The sequence below is a fragment of the Orbicella faveolata genome, unplaced genomic scaffold (assembly GCF_042242905.1).
Source record: "Orbicella faveolata isolate gen_17 unplaced genomic scaffold, um_ofav_v1 contig_1, whole genome shotgun sequence".
NCBI lineage: Eukaryota > Metazoa > Cnidaria > Anthozoa > Scleractinia > Merulinidae > Orbicella > Orbicella faveolata.
Genome location: NW_028301536.1, coordinates 32,355,064 through 32,371,480, shown reverse-complemented (window position 1 = coordinate 32,371,480; position 16,417 = coordinate 32,355,064). Strand labels below are relative to the sequence as shown.

General features: G+C 36.9%; 2 protein-coding genes and 1 pseudogene across 2 annotated transcripts; all 3 read right to left on the bottom strand.

The window, feature by feature from the left end:
* Window positions 1-901: 901 nt before the first annotated feature.
* LOC149118791 (G protein-coupled receptor GRL101-like) lies at window positions 902-7,470 on the bottom strand (the record flags this gene model as incomplete). Its single annotated transcript, XM_089290646.1, has 7 exons — window positions 902-2,422; window positions 2,823-2,919; window positions 3,163-3,572; window positions 4,304-4,585; window positions 5,408-5,718; window positions 6,066-6,137; window positions 7,388-7,470. Coding segments are annotated over 7 exons (1,368 nt in total), but the record flags the coding sequence as incomplete, so codon positions are not given.
* Window positions 7,471-8,681: 1,211 nt separating this feature from the next.
* LOC149118790 (neuropeptides capa receptor-like) lies at window positions 8,682-10,697 on the bottom strand (annotated as a pseudogene).
* A 2,404-nt stretch (window positions 10,698-13,101) lies between these two features.
* LOC110047210 (neuropeptide FF receptor 2-like) lies at window positions 13,102-15,035 on the bottom strand. The gene has a single exon (XM_020752963.2). The coding sequence runs from the start codon at window positions 14,545-14,547 to the stop codon at window positions 13,507-13,509; it is 1,041 nt and encodes a 346-aa protein (XP_020608622.2). The 5' UTR covers window positions 14,548-15,035; the 3' UTR covers window positions 13,102-13,506.
* Between the last annotated feature and the right edge of the window lie 1,382 nt (window positions 15,036-16,417).

Sequence of the window (16,417 nt, the reverse complement as noted above, 5' to 3'; positions counted from 1 at the left end):
CTTTAGTTGTTTATACGTCAAATTCCGAAAATAACCCCACAGTCCCCGTTCCAGGAAATCCCCAAATCCCAAAATTTCTTCCAATAACAAGCCCTAATCTGCCAATTAAATAATTCGTTCAAAAATTAATTCCAAGAGAATTAAGAAACATTTATATACGCCCTTTGGTGTGTAAGATTGATAATTGTGCAATTAACCAACGCGAACAGGAGAAGAGCAAACTAGAATTTTTGACTTTTGTCAATATAAAGTGCAAAGATTAAAACTCTTCCATTTCCTGTATCGACGCCTGGTCTTCTTCTTCACTTTTACCACGAGTTCAAATCAAGCCCCTACGCCCTTTTTCCTCCTCGATTTTACTGCAAGTTATCTATGACGCTCATGCTACCCGCGCCCAATAAAACTACAATAAACACACAACACTTCAAACATTGGGGCGCTTTTGATTCCCATTCAACCAAAAATTGCAAAAATTTTGAATCGGAGAAAAATGGCAGGGATATTTAGTGAGAAAGTTTCCAGCAAATCCGAAATTTGTTAAATGTCAGAAAAGCGACCCATCCAACAAAAATTTCCGGAAATTTCGGGAATTTGCGGTGAAAAACTTCCGAAAATTTCGGTAAACCTCGCAAACTTGTCCTCTTATCCAGAAATTTCGGGAGATGTTGTTTCATTCTTCACTGGAAAATTCCACACATTCAAACTGGAATTTTTCATCAAATAAAAATTGCCCTTTAAGGAGCTCAGTCACGTACAAAATTGCCTTTTTACAGATAGAAGAGCACCAAAGAGATAAAAATAAACCATGAAGAAACAGGAGGATGGAGAAGATTAAACGGCGAACTTGAAACATTTATAATTAGACTAAACTTTTCAAGATATGCAAACTCTGACGTAGCTCTTTTAATTTAAGAACTACTTTATTTACGATGTGAATTAAAGAACAAAATGTAAGTATTACAAGTTTTATATTTATTTATCTATTAAGCAAGGAGACATTACGCGGATTACTACGTCTAACATAACAAATTGAATACTTGCTTCTTGATCTTGTGCTCCTACTACCCGTATGGTAAAGTTACTAAAAGATCCCAAGGCCCTAACACCTGTTACAGTAAAAACCCGCGTGTAAGAACCTACTTTTTTCAGAGTTTGGCAAAACAGGTTCTTGTATTACTGGGTACTTATTGACAGTTTAGGCTAAGTAGGTTCTTAATTAGGTTCTTAATTTCTACAGAGTAGACATTGTTGTTGATTATCAGAAAATAGTATAAAATCTGGTCTGTTCTTCATTATAAATATTTAACAAATCTAACATACATTGTGCATTTTGAGTTTCATTTAACAATTCAATTTTCTAAACTCTCGATCACATTTTTGGTTTTTGGTAAAAAAATATATAAATCAAATAGTTAAACCCCACATATAAGAACCTGTTGGAATTTGTTTGGCTAAACAGGTTCTTATAGTTTGGGGTATTAGAAAAGCAAATTTCTGCCTGAAGGTTCTTAAATCCCTAGGTTCTCACACGCGGGTTTTTACTGTATTCTATAAGATACATATACAGTTTGTAAAAAAACCTACGTAGACCGCCAAAACTAGGGTCCAAAGACCAAGTTTTGATTAAGTAAAAACAGAAGCATATCACCTGGTAAAAAAAATACAATATTTCAATTCTGTTTCCGTCATAGCCACTCTAACCATATAATTAAAATTGCACCATTTCAGTACAAATGCCTGAACACAGTCTGTTCTGGTCTAGTGGCATGTTCACGAGGCCGAAATCTAAGGAACGCTTTTTTTTTTTTCTAAAAAATGCCAGAAGCAACGAGGACAAGCTTAACTTTAGATGTGACCTTAGCTATGGAGTAAATCTTGCCTTAATTTCTATTCTATTCTTCTTCATGGTACCATTCAGACTATTGATACCCTGGGTATTGTTACGATATATATTTTCGTATCGTTCTCTACAGTGGTTATTTATAGCGAGTGTACCTGAAAAAAATAGCATATCATTGTCGAATAATTTAGTCGGAGCAGCCATTGCTGCTAGTATATACAAAGTTCAGACTGCTGGGTGATCAGAAAACACCACTAGCTACCCACGTGACCGCCATAAGGTCATGCAATTTTATAAGAGTCACTTATCGATCAGTTAAATCTCTGACCCAGACAATTGACAGAGCCGGATACAGTATCAATCCTCTGGTCATGCTAAGAACAAATGCGAATTATGCGAAGCGCTTTTGCAAGCGGGAGCAACGTAAAAAGTAACTTATACGAGTATACCACTCCCCATTGTGCCTTTTTTAAATGTTTTCGTTTTGCACTTGGCTGTCATTCGGGGATTGCTTAATGTCCAATGAAAGTGCATAGCGATCCTCTGTTTCCACTTGGGTGCATATGGTTCCTTCGTCATTTCCTGAATGAACAAAAACCCACCAAATTTTTAAGAAGGAAATAGAACAAGGATTACTTTTGTTTTTGAACAACCTTGAATTTTTAAACTGACTAATGAGTAGGACTGTCTAGGAAAAGTAAAAAGCAAACAACGATTTTCCGATCCCTTCGCTGAAGCCTCATTCACATTTTTGAGAATGAAAACAAATGAATACATTCTGACGGAGGAAAGGGAGGCGCAAAAACATATAATTATGATCTGATCGCTGTGGCAACACTATTCTGAGCAAGTCTTGAGTTTCGATGTTGTTGGTAAAATAATGCAGAAACCAGAGCTAACTAAGACCTCATATAGAAACGCTACAATCAGTAAGTTTATCTCTTAGAGCGGAAAATGCGATGACATTAAAAACTACTCTTACCAGAGATGTGGTGACTTGCAGATCTTATTTTGCAACTATAAAGACATGTACACCGGTGGAAAGTGTGATAAAACCAGCCTTTAAGGACGCTTCTCACCTTACAATTAATAGAAAAAGAAGATGTTTCGAGTTACTTTTTTAAGGTACCAGAGCTGTAATGAGTTAAATAGCCAGCAAATTGCATGGCTGATATGATAAAGTGTAAAACTCTCTATATAGCAACAGATATGAGTGAATCACTGAATAAACAGCAGAAGTTAGCGTTTTACATACCTATATATCATGATCAGTTAGTAAGCAAAGTGAAAACATCCAAACACTTAAACGTCCATCGTCTTACCTTGGGCGTGGAAAATGTGTAGAGCACAGGATTGACCGAAGAATTAACCGGCAGAACAAACACTGCAAACCAGACGTAAACAAATCCCTCTTCGTCATGAAACTTGCCGGTCAGAGCAAGGATACTGAGAATTATTACAGGAACCCAGCAACTGAAGTCCGTCAAGATGATGGCGAACACTCTCCTTGCCAGAGCGGACTCTCTTTTGATGCTATTGGAACTCACGTTAGATTCACCATGGGCTTTAACTCGTCGCTGTGATTTTGAGACTTTGACAATAATGGCGATGTAAGCTGTCATGATGAAAAGAAATGCTGCGAGATTCAAAGCGATAAACACACCCACTGAATACTCCCAGCCTGCCAGTCTTTCAGGAGACAACTGAAGAGGAAGACAAACTGACGAACGACCTTGGAAAGCAAAAATATCGCATTTTTCAGTGCTAAGTGGTAACGTTTAAAGCAAAATGACAGTTGTAACTTAAGTCCAAGTATAATAAGTCTGATCAGACAATGAACAATTGAATGACTGATGTAAAGGAACTTAGAACCTGATTAACAAGTGTACTTCTTATATTTGTTTCTTTTTGTTTTGATTCTTTTGCTATTGTTATTATTGTAGTTGTTTTGTTAAAACCAGAAAAAGTTTTCGTTGTCCTACTCTCGTTTTCTAAAGATACAAGACTATATGAAATAAAATCATTGATATAACTGGAGAACTGACTGTTCCATTTGTACCTGAGCCAGTTGTGTATGTCTTCTAAAGATGTTCTTCCGGCAAGTATAGGTAATCGTATGAATGCGAGTGATATCTGAAAATTATCTCAAAATTGCATGAGTCTTTGGGCGAGTGTAATTTCGAATAATTTTCAACTATCACGAGTAGTGTAAATCCTTAATTGCTCGAGCTTTCAAACGTTGCTCATTTATTATATGACTGAAAAAACTGCGAACGCGAGTGCGCTAATTTGCCTTGTAGTACAAATTAAAAATTAACGGTAAATTGCCCCGCTCTCAGCCAATCACAAAGAAGTTATTTTCTCAGTCATATAATAAAGTTATTTAGCTATCGATCACACGCAAAAAAGGAATTATTTATGTATTATGGAGAGGTAGTCATTTAAATTAATCTAAAGGTATACCATAAAAGCCATATCTTCTGTCCTCGTTATAAAAATAAGGGGTGTCAAACGTTGGTACAGTGGCGATGATTGCTCCAGAGACCCAAACAATCGTGCAAATGACGTAAGTGCCTCTTAAAGTCAAACGGGAGCAGGTAAAGGCGAAGACGATACTTATCAAACGGTCAGCGGTTATCACCGTCAGCATCAGTACCGAGACCTCACTCGACAGCACTGACAAAGCACCAGCCACTTTACAGAGAGCTCCCGAACGCCATATTAGATCAAAGCTGAAGTAGGAACCTAAATTAAAGGATTTTCATAAGGATTATAATTTAGTTTTCATTCATGAAGCTATTAGCAGACAACTAAGCTTTAACCCCTCCCTCAAGCTTGTTTCGAATATACAGTTGGTACATTTATTCAAACCCAGATCTGGACTCTGCACACACTGAAACTGACTAAACTGTATGAACTGGCTTAAAATGTGTTTTTGTTTTTGTTTGATTTATGTTTCCGCAACGACTGCACCAGGGCAAGCCATAACAAACAGGTTATTTATGTGCGCTAGGTTTTGTGGGAAAAGAACTATAAAACAATCCCTTTCACCCTAAGTAGCAATTTACCAGTTGCTCACTTGTCAGGAAACCGAGTTAAGCGCCGACTCTGGAAGAGTAAAATCTTTGTTGCGTAAAAAGATTTTTAAAATAATGACTGCTTGGAAAAGTGTCAAAATTGAATGCGGTTTTTATGACAGCGTACCTTACCTTATCGTGTCTATACACTCCACTTATACTAAATACCAGAAGTCTCCTCGATTCGCTTGTAATCTAGCTCCTAGCTCTTCTCTAAATTCTGAAAATCCGATTACTCAATTGGCTAGATTTCTCCAGTTTCTAACAACCGCACTTTCACTTTTTTTCCGACTACCTTTCTTTCAGGGAGAACCTGCAAAGCATATGGCATAAACCTAAATCGCTTTCCGGCCTACGTCAGCAAACTAACCTGATTGGTTTAAACTCGTCGGATAACGGCCAGTGAATCAGCTGTGATTTTCTGTATGGCCGAGTATATTAATAATAATAGATATTAAGAGTGAAAGTTACTGGGTCAATGAAATATTACCTGCCCACTGCAGATCTTTAATGGCGATGATCATGAGATAAACTCCCATGAGGAAGTCAGACACAGCGAGATTTGTCAGAAGACAGGTTTGAACCGGGTGATCATCACGTCTAATCAGGCGCCATGCTATGACTGCCAGGTTACCAAGCACAGCCAGGATACCGAGCAACCAAATGCTCTGTCTGGGGCTTGAGGCCTCGATCATACGATTACAGCTTGACAAGGCACCTCCCTCCGTCTTTGGGTAGTCGCATTGTACATGTTCAATATACAGTGTGGCATAACAACACAAGGAGAAGCTGTCCAATTTTCTTTGATGAAAGTAAAATTAATATAATACAGTTTGTAATCTTCTTTTCTTATAGGAATTTATTGTACCTGATGAATTTTTTACCGTGTATAAATAATGATTAAAGATAAAAGATTAATAGAAAGAAAGATTAAAGAAGGAAGAAGATCTCACAGTGTTTGACCACCTTCCCAAACACCTCTAAGCTCGTCAAAAATGCTCTGCTTCGCATCGTATTTTCCACTCTCTTCTCGGCGTTTGTAAACGTGGTCAAACACAGTTGTTCGTGTTTGATATATTCATCTGCAGCATTCTACTAGGGTCCGAGACACACGAAACATGATGAATATTAACAGCATATATACTTACAAGATTCTAAGGCCTGGAAGATGTTCGAAAGTCCTTAGGGGAATCTCTTTAAGTAAATTGTCCTGTAGATATCTAAAACATTGTCGATTGTAATGGCTAGATAAGGAGTTCATATCAAACTACCAGTTAACAACTGTGTAACATGTGTTTAACCTAGGTCATTAAAAGGTGTGTGGTTTTTTAATTTGTTTGGTTTTGTTTTTGTTTGTTGTTGTTTTTTTTTTTTTCCATACTGGCACGGGCCATTTTAAAAGAGACCTGTTCCAGAGTTCAATTACCTTTTTTTCCGTTCGGCTGTAAATATTTTTGCAGGAACACTTTTGAGATTGTTCATGTAGATTATTGCTAAGAGCTTTGCAAAGCTGTTCGATATGCGTATAAACCTGTACATTATATATTTCATAAGAGTCATCTGAACTTTTTTCTTTTTTTTTTTCTTTTTGCACAAAGTCTTTGCTGCAGACAATATTACAAATTATGATCGATCCATCAAATATTTTCGCTCGCGCTCGACTGGTTCAAATGCGTCACGTGACTGGATATTCCCCAGCTAAAACTGGGAAATACCTGATTGATATTCCCCAATTTTCAAAACTGCGCTTGTTACGAAAAACATTTGAAGGATAATGAACACAATAGCCTTCATTTGGCGCCAAAATATGCTCGGATATTCGTCCTTGGACATTACGCTCTCGGAAAACTGTTCGCTTCTCGGAACAGATAATGTCCGCGGACAAATATCCCAGCATATTTCGGCGCAAAATGGAGGCTATTGTTTGTATATTATTATGATTGCAATACACAAATTGTCTGCCCTAATTGCCGCTTCAAGTACCCAAGCGTGCTCATGCTAATCGCTTCTTTATTTTTTCTTCATTCTTTTGTGGGTTGGGTCCGGATGTACGTTTTAACTTGGAAGGGGAAAGGTAATTGGGCCTCTTAGGGTACTTACGCCCTTTTGTCTTACAACGTGCTTCTTGGCAAATTTGTAAATCAATTAACACTTTTGCCATCTGATGTCTGTTGCAAGCTGTTATACTAAGGCATTGCCTGGCCTGTTATGGGTCCTTCGATTATTTTTCTCTATGTTCGTTAAACTTCGTAGGGTGTTATACTTACAGGTATTTAAGGTTGTCAAGCGCAAAGAAAGCATTTTAATGTGTGGTAGTAATCTTGTTGTTTTTCAGATCTCTGGTGATGAATCAAGATATGTAATTTCAAAACCAAGAAAAGCAAATTAATTTTGGAAGCAGATGGGATAGTGAACAGAGGCTATGGTATGGAAATATGTAATCTAAGCAAGACACCAAGAAATAACTTACAGTGTTTTTAACCTTTTCAAGCCAAAGAAAATAAACCCAGGTAACTCAGAGATTTCGTTCTGAGAGAGGTCTCTATGAGCAAGGATAAGTAAAAAAAATATTAACGTTCATTATCAAAGGTAAAAATAAGTTATTTTACAGCTATATGTATGTGGTGGACCGGGGTGATAGAATTGATAAGAAGGTACATTGCAGTTTGTTTAAATAGATTTTATCACTGTTTTGGAAGCCATCTTCACGGGTAGTCAGCCCCCATCAGAAATAAATCACACTAAAGTGTTTGTATGCTCTTGTATGGGAATCTGACGGCAAATAATTTTCCGGGCCAAACGGAGGCTATTGCCTATATATTCGTGGATCAATAATTAAGAAATAGAAAACATGCATATGTACCGTCATTCTATCGAGTTATAGAAACACGAGAGGAAGTTTGGGAGAACGAGAAATGCTGTGGGAGCATAGTGTTCGATGGCTCAGCCAATCAGATTACAGCATTTGCATTAGTATCATACTAAAAGAATTCTACTAAAACTTGATAGAAACACGGAGAATATTTCTTGTATTTCTTTTAGAAAACACCGTGACGAGAAAAAGGAAAACAATTTGTTAACCTTGATTATCAAAATGTAAGTTTTCTTTTCTCGCGCCATCATTACGTCGACAGCTCGTGCTAGTTCTGTGTTTCTATCGAGTTTTAGTATAAATCTAGGAGCGTTCTATCACGAATGCCGTTCTCTGATTGGCTACGTTACTCTCTCTCTATTCTGTAATAGATAGTGAGTAGCGTAGCAGTGTGTCCTTGTTAACAAAATGACGGCCGCTTCTTGGCGTTTTCGAAGTGTCTGCGACGAGGATATAGATTAAGTTTTGAACAAATAGTAGATTATACTAAAACAATTAAATTATTCGCTCTCGATTTCTATCAAGCGATAGAAATCTCGAGCTCATAATCTAATTGTTCAATAGAAACAAGATTTTTAACCAATCAGTGCGAGAATTTTTTTAGGACTTTCTAATGAGAGATAAGAATCAATTCAGGGATTTAATTGAGCGTTTTCACATGACTTCACGGCAGCCATATTGGTATTTCAAAACAATGAAACGGCGGCCAGGTTGGTGTACAAAGCCAATCCTGTGGAAGTCGAACTCTTTTCTTGTGTAAACACTTTCTTTTGTTCCAATAAATTAGCATGGCTGCAGGCCACATGAGGGAAAACGCTCTATTCTAAAACTGCAGTTGGATTAATGAAGTTGTTTCAAGATTAGACAGGCGTAAAACGTGTACACGGAGATATCATTTCCCCCAATATTTTAATAACAGAATCTCTAATTTTGTTGAAGTCGTTACTATGATTTACCTCTTTTCTGATTACATTTAAACAGCTTGTAAAACTCAGCAATTAGTGACAATCTTACCTCTTTGGTTGTAATATTTAATAGAACATTGGTTCTCACAACCATTTTTTTTTTTTTTTCGAGTTTAAGTTTAAGATTTGGTAAAGTGTTAATCCATTAATTGTATCTTTATCAAATATATGAGCATATTTCTCGCAAATGGAGGCAACTGTTTATATTCGTCACGGGATGAAAGTAGTATGTTAAAATTGAAGACGTTCGTCTTTTCTGCCTAATAGAAATTCAAAAACCAATTAATTTATTATCGACTTCGAAACTTTTAATCACAATTTGCACATATTTTAACAAGTTTATCAAATACTGGAAAAGAATAGGGCCTGTTTTATATCATTTTACGTTTTTGTAAAATTCTCTCCAGGTATCGGATAAGAGAATCTCTAATTTGCTGAAGTTGTTGTTTACTTCTTGTCTGTTAACATTTAAACAGCTTGTAAGACTCAGTAGTTATTTAAATTTTTAGCTCTTTAATTTGGTTGTAATATTTAATAAAACATTGGCTCTGAAACCCAAAAATTCTAGTTGCTTTTAATGTACTTAAAAATTGAGTTCGAGATTTTGGTGAAATCTTATTCACATTCATGCTCTGAGTTCTTAGGTGAAGCTCAACGCTTCTGTCTATCGGTGACTCGCTTTCTGAATGGCATTTTGGAAACAAAGCGGAAAATACGTCTTTCAAGGCTGCCCGATAGTTTGAACTGAATGCAATCAGAATGAGCGGATTAACCACTGTACTAAGCAACAGAAAGATGTAATAAAATAAACCTACAAATACTGCACACCTATCTTTGATAAATATCGATGGATAAAGTATTTCTAGAAACAAGTAAACATAGAGAGGTGTCCAGCAGGTGAAAAATCCCAGTGAAACCGATCCAAAGATCTTCATAATGTTTTGGTTCTGTCTAACTCTTGTTGCTTGTAGAGTGCCTCTGTTGCCTTTGTCGAACTTTTCTCGTCTCCTTTAATGTTTCATAATGAGAGGATAGAGCACTAGTGTTAAAATCAGGGGTGTACAGTAGAACAAAATAAAACTTAGGAAATGGTAGATTTTCAACGCCAAGTCACTCATTGTGTTTCTACAAAATGTGTTCTGCTCTATCTTTATGACTTCGGAATGGACGAAGAACGGGACAACGCTTAGCAAAGGAAGAAACCAGCTTAGAAAAAGAAACATTTTCCTAGTCCTTGCAGTAAGGTTCAAAGTTCTTAGTGGAAATACGATTGCGACAAATCTGTCCACGAGGATGAGCACTAAGCTTAGAATTGACACCACATACGAAACTGCTCGTGAATAAATTCCCAGCTTGCAAAAAAACGTAGCAAGTGTTGGGTCCGCAAAAAGACTTCCACAAGCTTTTAACATGCCTTCCGTGGCGTAGAGTGGCCAGTTGAGCGAAACACAGATCAGGTCTGAGACTGCCATATTCACAATGTAGTAATTAGAACTTATCTTCAAGTTTGGAGTTTTGATGAAAGTTGTAATCACAAGAACGTTCCCTGTGATTGCTAAAAAGCTGACCACTGATAGAGCGACCGTGAATGCCGTAGAGACGCCAGACGCCGAACACTTTGCTTGATTCATGCTGTCACCCACAGAAGAGTTATTCATCTTTTCAAACAACGCCTTCGTTTCTTCCTGACTTGTTGTTTCTTCCTATATAATTTCCGCCCTCAAGAGCCCTCATGGGCCCGATGAGGATGAACGAGTGAGTGATATAATTTCAGACGAGAAACGTTTAGACTACACTAAAAAGTCGCGGAAATAATTTGCATTAAGCTGATGAGAAACGTTTTCTATTAACTCTCCGCAGTGCACTTGAATTGGACGTCGCCTGTCAATCAGCACCCGCAGGAGAACTTACACTTATGCAGGTGACAGTTTATTGTTAACTTTTATCATTTTGCTAATTTTAAAAATACTGAGTAACAGTTCAGTGGAACTGCGAAATGAAAATTATCACATATGAATTTAAAGGAGCTTTGTTACACAAATAATGCATGTTAACAGCGCAACAACCGGAAAAAGACGCTTTGCATTCAGAGTAAATATGATTCATTATTAACCACCGCAAGCACCAAAGAACTATTTTTATTGGAAACTTAAAATTAAAAAATTGTACTTCGCGTTTCTTAGTTTAGCTTATACTTGTCCTTGCAAAACTGAGAAAAGGCAATAAAGTACAGCAAGAACACCACAGTATTTTGGCGATAACCAGTTGCTTCTCGGACAACCTCATGGTAATATGTTTGTATTCTGCCTGTCTTTTTTAGACAGTGGTGTTATCAGTTATAACCACGATTAGGATTAAACCGATCGTATCTGAATGGTCCTAGGATTCAACTGATTAGACCATTTTATGTTATGAAGCACTGATGGGTTAAGATAAAAGATATTAAGTGGACGCTAATACTGATTGTGGATTAAAAGAAATAATGATATATTTTACTCAATTTCTCTGCAAAGACAGGCATTGTGTTCCCCCTCTCCCCTCCCCCCTGCCCTTACAATCAAAGTATGAATATACAAGCGAAAAAGAACTACGCAACTAAACGAAATGCCTAACACAACTGCTTCGAAATAAATACACATATTATATACCAAAAACATATTAAAACACACTGTACAGACAAACTGCAGTACGTTTCCTCGACGCAGGTGTTACCGATGAGGTTAAAAATCTATCAGCAAAAAAAATCGATTATGCAAAAATAAAAAAGACATTATGGGCTCGGCTTTGAACTGACTTATCGACTTATCAACCAGAATCGCGTACTAATGATTATATCACTTTGTTATTAAAATGTTTGCTGTATTTGGTTGAAATAAACATACTGTATGCCAAAAGACACTAAAGGTAAGAATTGAAAAAAAGTGAGCCGTGAATATATTTTATCGTCATCAATGGATTCCTCTTTTCTCCTATATTCTAATAAATACTCACGGAATGAAGTCTTACACTCGTTTGCCGGTGAGTAGTATATATTACGGAACTGTATTGATAAATCTTTCGCCTGTCCTCATTTGGAATTGCGAGAGGAAAGAGATCAAACATGAATTGTAAGAAAACTTCAAGAAAGATAATCCCAATAACAAACATCAAACGTTTTGGTTTGCAATCAAACTAAGTGTGTATGTTATTGAACCAGCGTGAGGTCTTTATGGTGGAAAAATTACTTTGAGTGCGAAATCGATCGAAATACTCGATCACACTAGAGAAGGAAGGCAAACGGTGCATTTCGGTAAATGGTTTCTTGAGGTTAATATATGTGTTAATAAAGAAAGGAAAAACATTGAAAAACTACATAGTCGGAAAAGAAAAAAAAAAAAAAATTACTGCTATACCTATGGAAATCAAACTGGTATACTGCCGCATGTGCAGCGGACGATTACTCCTCCGCACCACATCCACAACACTCAAACGCTGGGTAATTAAAACAGCAGGCTCAAGTGAGTTAGCAAAGTCGTGCGAAAGTCGTACGAGTTGATGGCTGGTTCCAGCATATCCTAAGTCTTTGTTGAGCTTTTCAAGTGGAGGTGACACGAATTACTCACCAAGTGAATTGTTTGAAGGTAATGTTTCTCATTCTATGATTTGTTAAGACACACGGCAGTTTCGAGAGCTAGAAAGTAGATGAAGAACATTGTACGAATTTTCTGGAGGTGGTCCCCATGGGCTATGGATTAATACGAAAGTCAGTTGTTCGCCTTCCCATTCTCCAATTACGCAAGTTAAGTTCAGTGGCTCAAAGCCACTTTCATTTTGGAAGCGGCTGATAAATTAATGCTTACCCACGATCCATTCTCAAGCCATATAATAAGAGTCCTTATTATATAGCAAATCTTACTGGTCACGTTGGCAAAATGAACAAGTTCTGATTAGTTCCCTGTGCAGGCCAATGCACTGCGGACCGTTAAGATAAAGGTCATTAGGACAATTCTTATGAATGCGCCTGCGTTGCTTTCAAGCGGTTTTTCCTCGAGTGTTTTTAAATGTACGTGATAGTTTGTGTTTACAATCTCATGACAAGTGTATGGGGACCTACGACTATCACTCGAAATTTGCCTAAAATTTATAAAAAAAAAAAAAAGCTTATTAAAGAAAAAAAATAATAATAAAACGAAACAAAATGAAAATAATTACTTTTTAAATCTGAAGTAAAAGGAGATTAAAGTGAAAACCATTTAGCAAAAAAAGTGGAATGAAAATGAAATAAAATCCAAACAAAACCCAATTGGACATAAATTGAATTTTATGAATTTTTCTGTAAATTTGAGGAAGTAGTAATATGATAATAAATTTGGGGAAGTAGTAATATGATAATATGAAACTCATTGAAACAGCTGCTGAAGTTAAAAAAGTTCACATTTACATGTACATAATGTATATGCATGTGCATCGGACGTGGAACTTTAGAAAAACATCCGACACATGTCTTCCACCAAGCCTAAGAATGATAATCTAATGATTACTGATAATCTGTTGCCTATTTATCAGACATACAGCTGAGTCTTTCAAGTATATTTCCTTTGATAAAGTGTGTTATCGTTTGTCTCACGATGTAGTCACTGAGCGATCGCGTGCAATTTGAAAGGAACTTTACGCGTAATTAAACCTGATCCTATTTTATGAAAATGGCTATTTATACTTTACTCAACAATACTCTTCAAGTTAGGCCAGGTTTGTCAGCTCTTTCGGTCACGATTACGAGGCATTATTACAAAATCTATTTTGAAGCTCCACGTTTTCTTCCATAGGTGAAATACGTCCTGTGTGACATTTACGGCAAATAAGCCAACACATAATGTCTTTTACAGCTGCCCGATAGTTTGAACTGAATGCAATCAGGATAAACGGATTTAACGCTGTACTAAGCAACGGAAATATGTAATAGAAAAAACCCACAAATAAAAGACATTTATCCTTCATAAATATCGATGGATATAGTATTTTTAGAAACAAGTAAACATAAAGAGGTGTCCAGCAAGCGAAAAATCCCAGCGTGACCGATCTAAAGATCCTCATAATGTTATCATTTTGTTTAACTCTCTTAGCATGTATGTTGCCTCTGTTACCGTTTACTAGCTTCGCTCGTCTTTTTAATTGTTTCATGATGCGATGATAGAGGACAAGTATTAAAATCAGTGGCGCACAATAGAATACTGCAAAACCTAGGAGGTGGTAGATTTTTAACGCTAAGCCACTCATTCTGTTTCTACAAAATGTCTGTTGTTCTTCTTTAACGATTTCACTGTAAACAAAGTATGGAATTAAGCCCAACAGAGACAGAACCCAGGTCAGAAGAAGAAAAACTGCTCTTATCCTTGTGGTGATGTTAAGGGCTTTCAACGGGAATACGACTGCAATGAATCTATCCACGGCGATTAACACCAAGCTCTGAATTGACACCACATACGAGACTGCCCGCGAGTAAATTCCTAATTTGCAAGCAAATTTGGCGAGTTTTGGGTCCGCAATGAGGCTTCCACCAGCTTTCAACATGCCTTCTGTCGCGTAGAGCGGCCAAGCCAGGACAACAGATACTAGGTCAGAAATTGCCATGTTCACTATGAAGTAATTGGAACTTGTCTTCAATGTGACCATCTTCATGAAAGTTACGATCACAAGAAGGTTCCCTGTGCTTGCTAAAAAGCTGACCATTGAGAGGGTGACTGTGAACATTGTTGACACGCCGACAGAACAATTTGTTTGGTTGATATTATCAGCTTCTGTATTGTTATCCATCTTCCAACACAGTTTCGTCGTCTCTTCTCTTCTTTTGGCTAATAGTATTTCTTCAACCCACTGAGTTTCGTTGAAATGATTCTTTATTGTGATGATTTATCAAGTATTGCAGTCCAATATCAGGCATTGCAGCCCATTTTAAAGTTTAATGTTTATTTACCTTTCAACCAACAATTGGCAGTAGGCAGGAATACAATTTGATATATATACTCAACGTTAGGCGCTGTTAAATATTTATACGTTAATTTGCGAAATACGAATTTGAATTTTAATAAATGTTATCACTACTTCTAATTTCAGTAGACCAAACATAGAATTTTCTGGACGTTTCTTATGTAAATAATGGTGATAATCACCTGCAAATCTACGCAAACTAAAAATTATCCACCAATGTAGTCACAGGAAATGATGAAATATTCGATCATTGGGTACTAGTTAAAATCGTAAGAAAATGGATGTCTCGCTCGCAGTTTTTGGCTTAATGAGAAAATAAACTTAGCAAGAATGTTGTAACACTTTGCTGATAGTATTTTCCTCGCGCAACCCGGCAATTGAATGCTTAGGTTTTTTCTCGCCACACTCTTCCCTCTCTACTGCATGCGTATCTTTGTTCAGTTGAAATTAAAATTCATTTCCCTTTAAACCGGTTTAAGATTAACTAGAATCAAGACATTTTTAAAGAAAAACAAAAACGGAGGATTTAAAATTATATGGAACTGCCAGACTAGATCTAAATACTGAGTATCACGCTGATTGATTATACCATTTATCTCCAAAGCAGCGTCTGGGATGTAAACTGGAAGCTAATAGCGTCGCGCACAGTTTCTAAAAATAGATTACATCACTAGAGACCCCCCAAATGACTCAGACAAGAATTACAGTGCGCTAGAAGGTTTTGTATGAGCGCGTTGTCTTCTAGACCAGAAAATCAGGCAAAAATGGAACGATTGGTAGTCTAGGTTTTTGAAGTCCAATATCAAGTATTGCAGTCCATTTTAATGCTATGTTCATTCACCCTTCAACCAACATTTGGCAGTAGGCAATTTTAGTAAATGTTATCACAACTTCTGATTTCGGTAGACAAAACATAGAATTTTCTGGAGGTTTCTTAAATTAGGGACCTTACGCAAACCACGACGGCAACGGTAACGAGAAGGTCTCCAAACAAAAGGTTTAATGAGCAGTACAATGGCTGTGCACGCGCGTTATAATTCTTGGTACATTTCTTTTCCGTCCTCTGCAAATCAACAACGTGAAATGACCAATTTCCAAGTTTTTTGACAACGGGACCCACTACGGCTAAGTTTTCGTATTTCTGTTAGGAACTGAACGCATTCGTAGCATATTCAGCAGAGGCAAGTTTTAATACCGACAAACACACTAAATCGACCTAAATAAAAGTGAAATTCCAAAATAAAATATAAGCACACTTCAGTAATAGGCGTCGTTCTCGCCGTCGCCGTCCTACATACGTAAGGTCCCTAATAATGGGCTAACCACCTGCAAATCTACGCAAACTAAAAATTATTCAACAGTGTAGTCACAGGTAAGGATAAAATATTAAATCATTGGGTACTAGTTAAAATCGTTAGAAAAAGGATGTCTTGATGGCAATTTTTGGCTTAAGGAAACTGTTTCAAAGGAAAAAATAAACTAAAAAAGAATGTCGTAACATTTGTTGATAGCATTTTCCTCGCCCAACCCGGCAATTGCATGCCTATGTTTTTTCCGCCACACTCTTCCCTCACTACGGCGTGCGTATCTTTGCTCAGTTCATTAACCAGAATCATGACATTTTTAAAAAATGATGTCATTTTCTTTTTTCACTACAAAAACGGAGGATTCTAATTTATGTAACAAAATAAAGACT

What these genes read in the sequence shown, in the direction of transcription:
- LOC110047210 (XM_020752963.2), bottom strand. Translation starts at nt 14,547, where the DNA reads ATGGATAACAATACAGAAGCTGATAATATCAACCAAACAAATTGTTCT.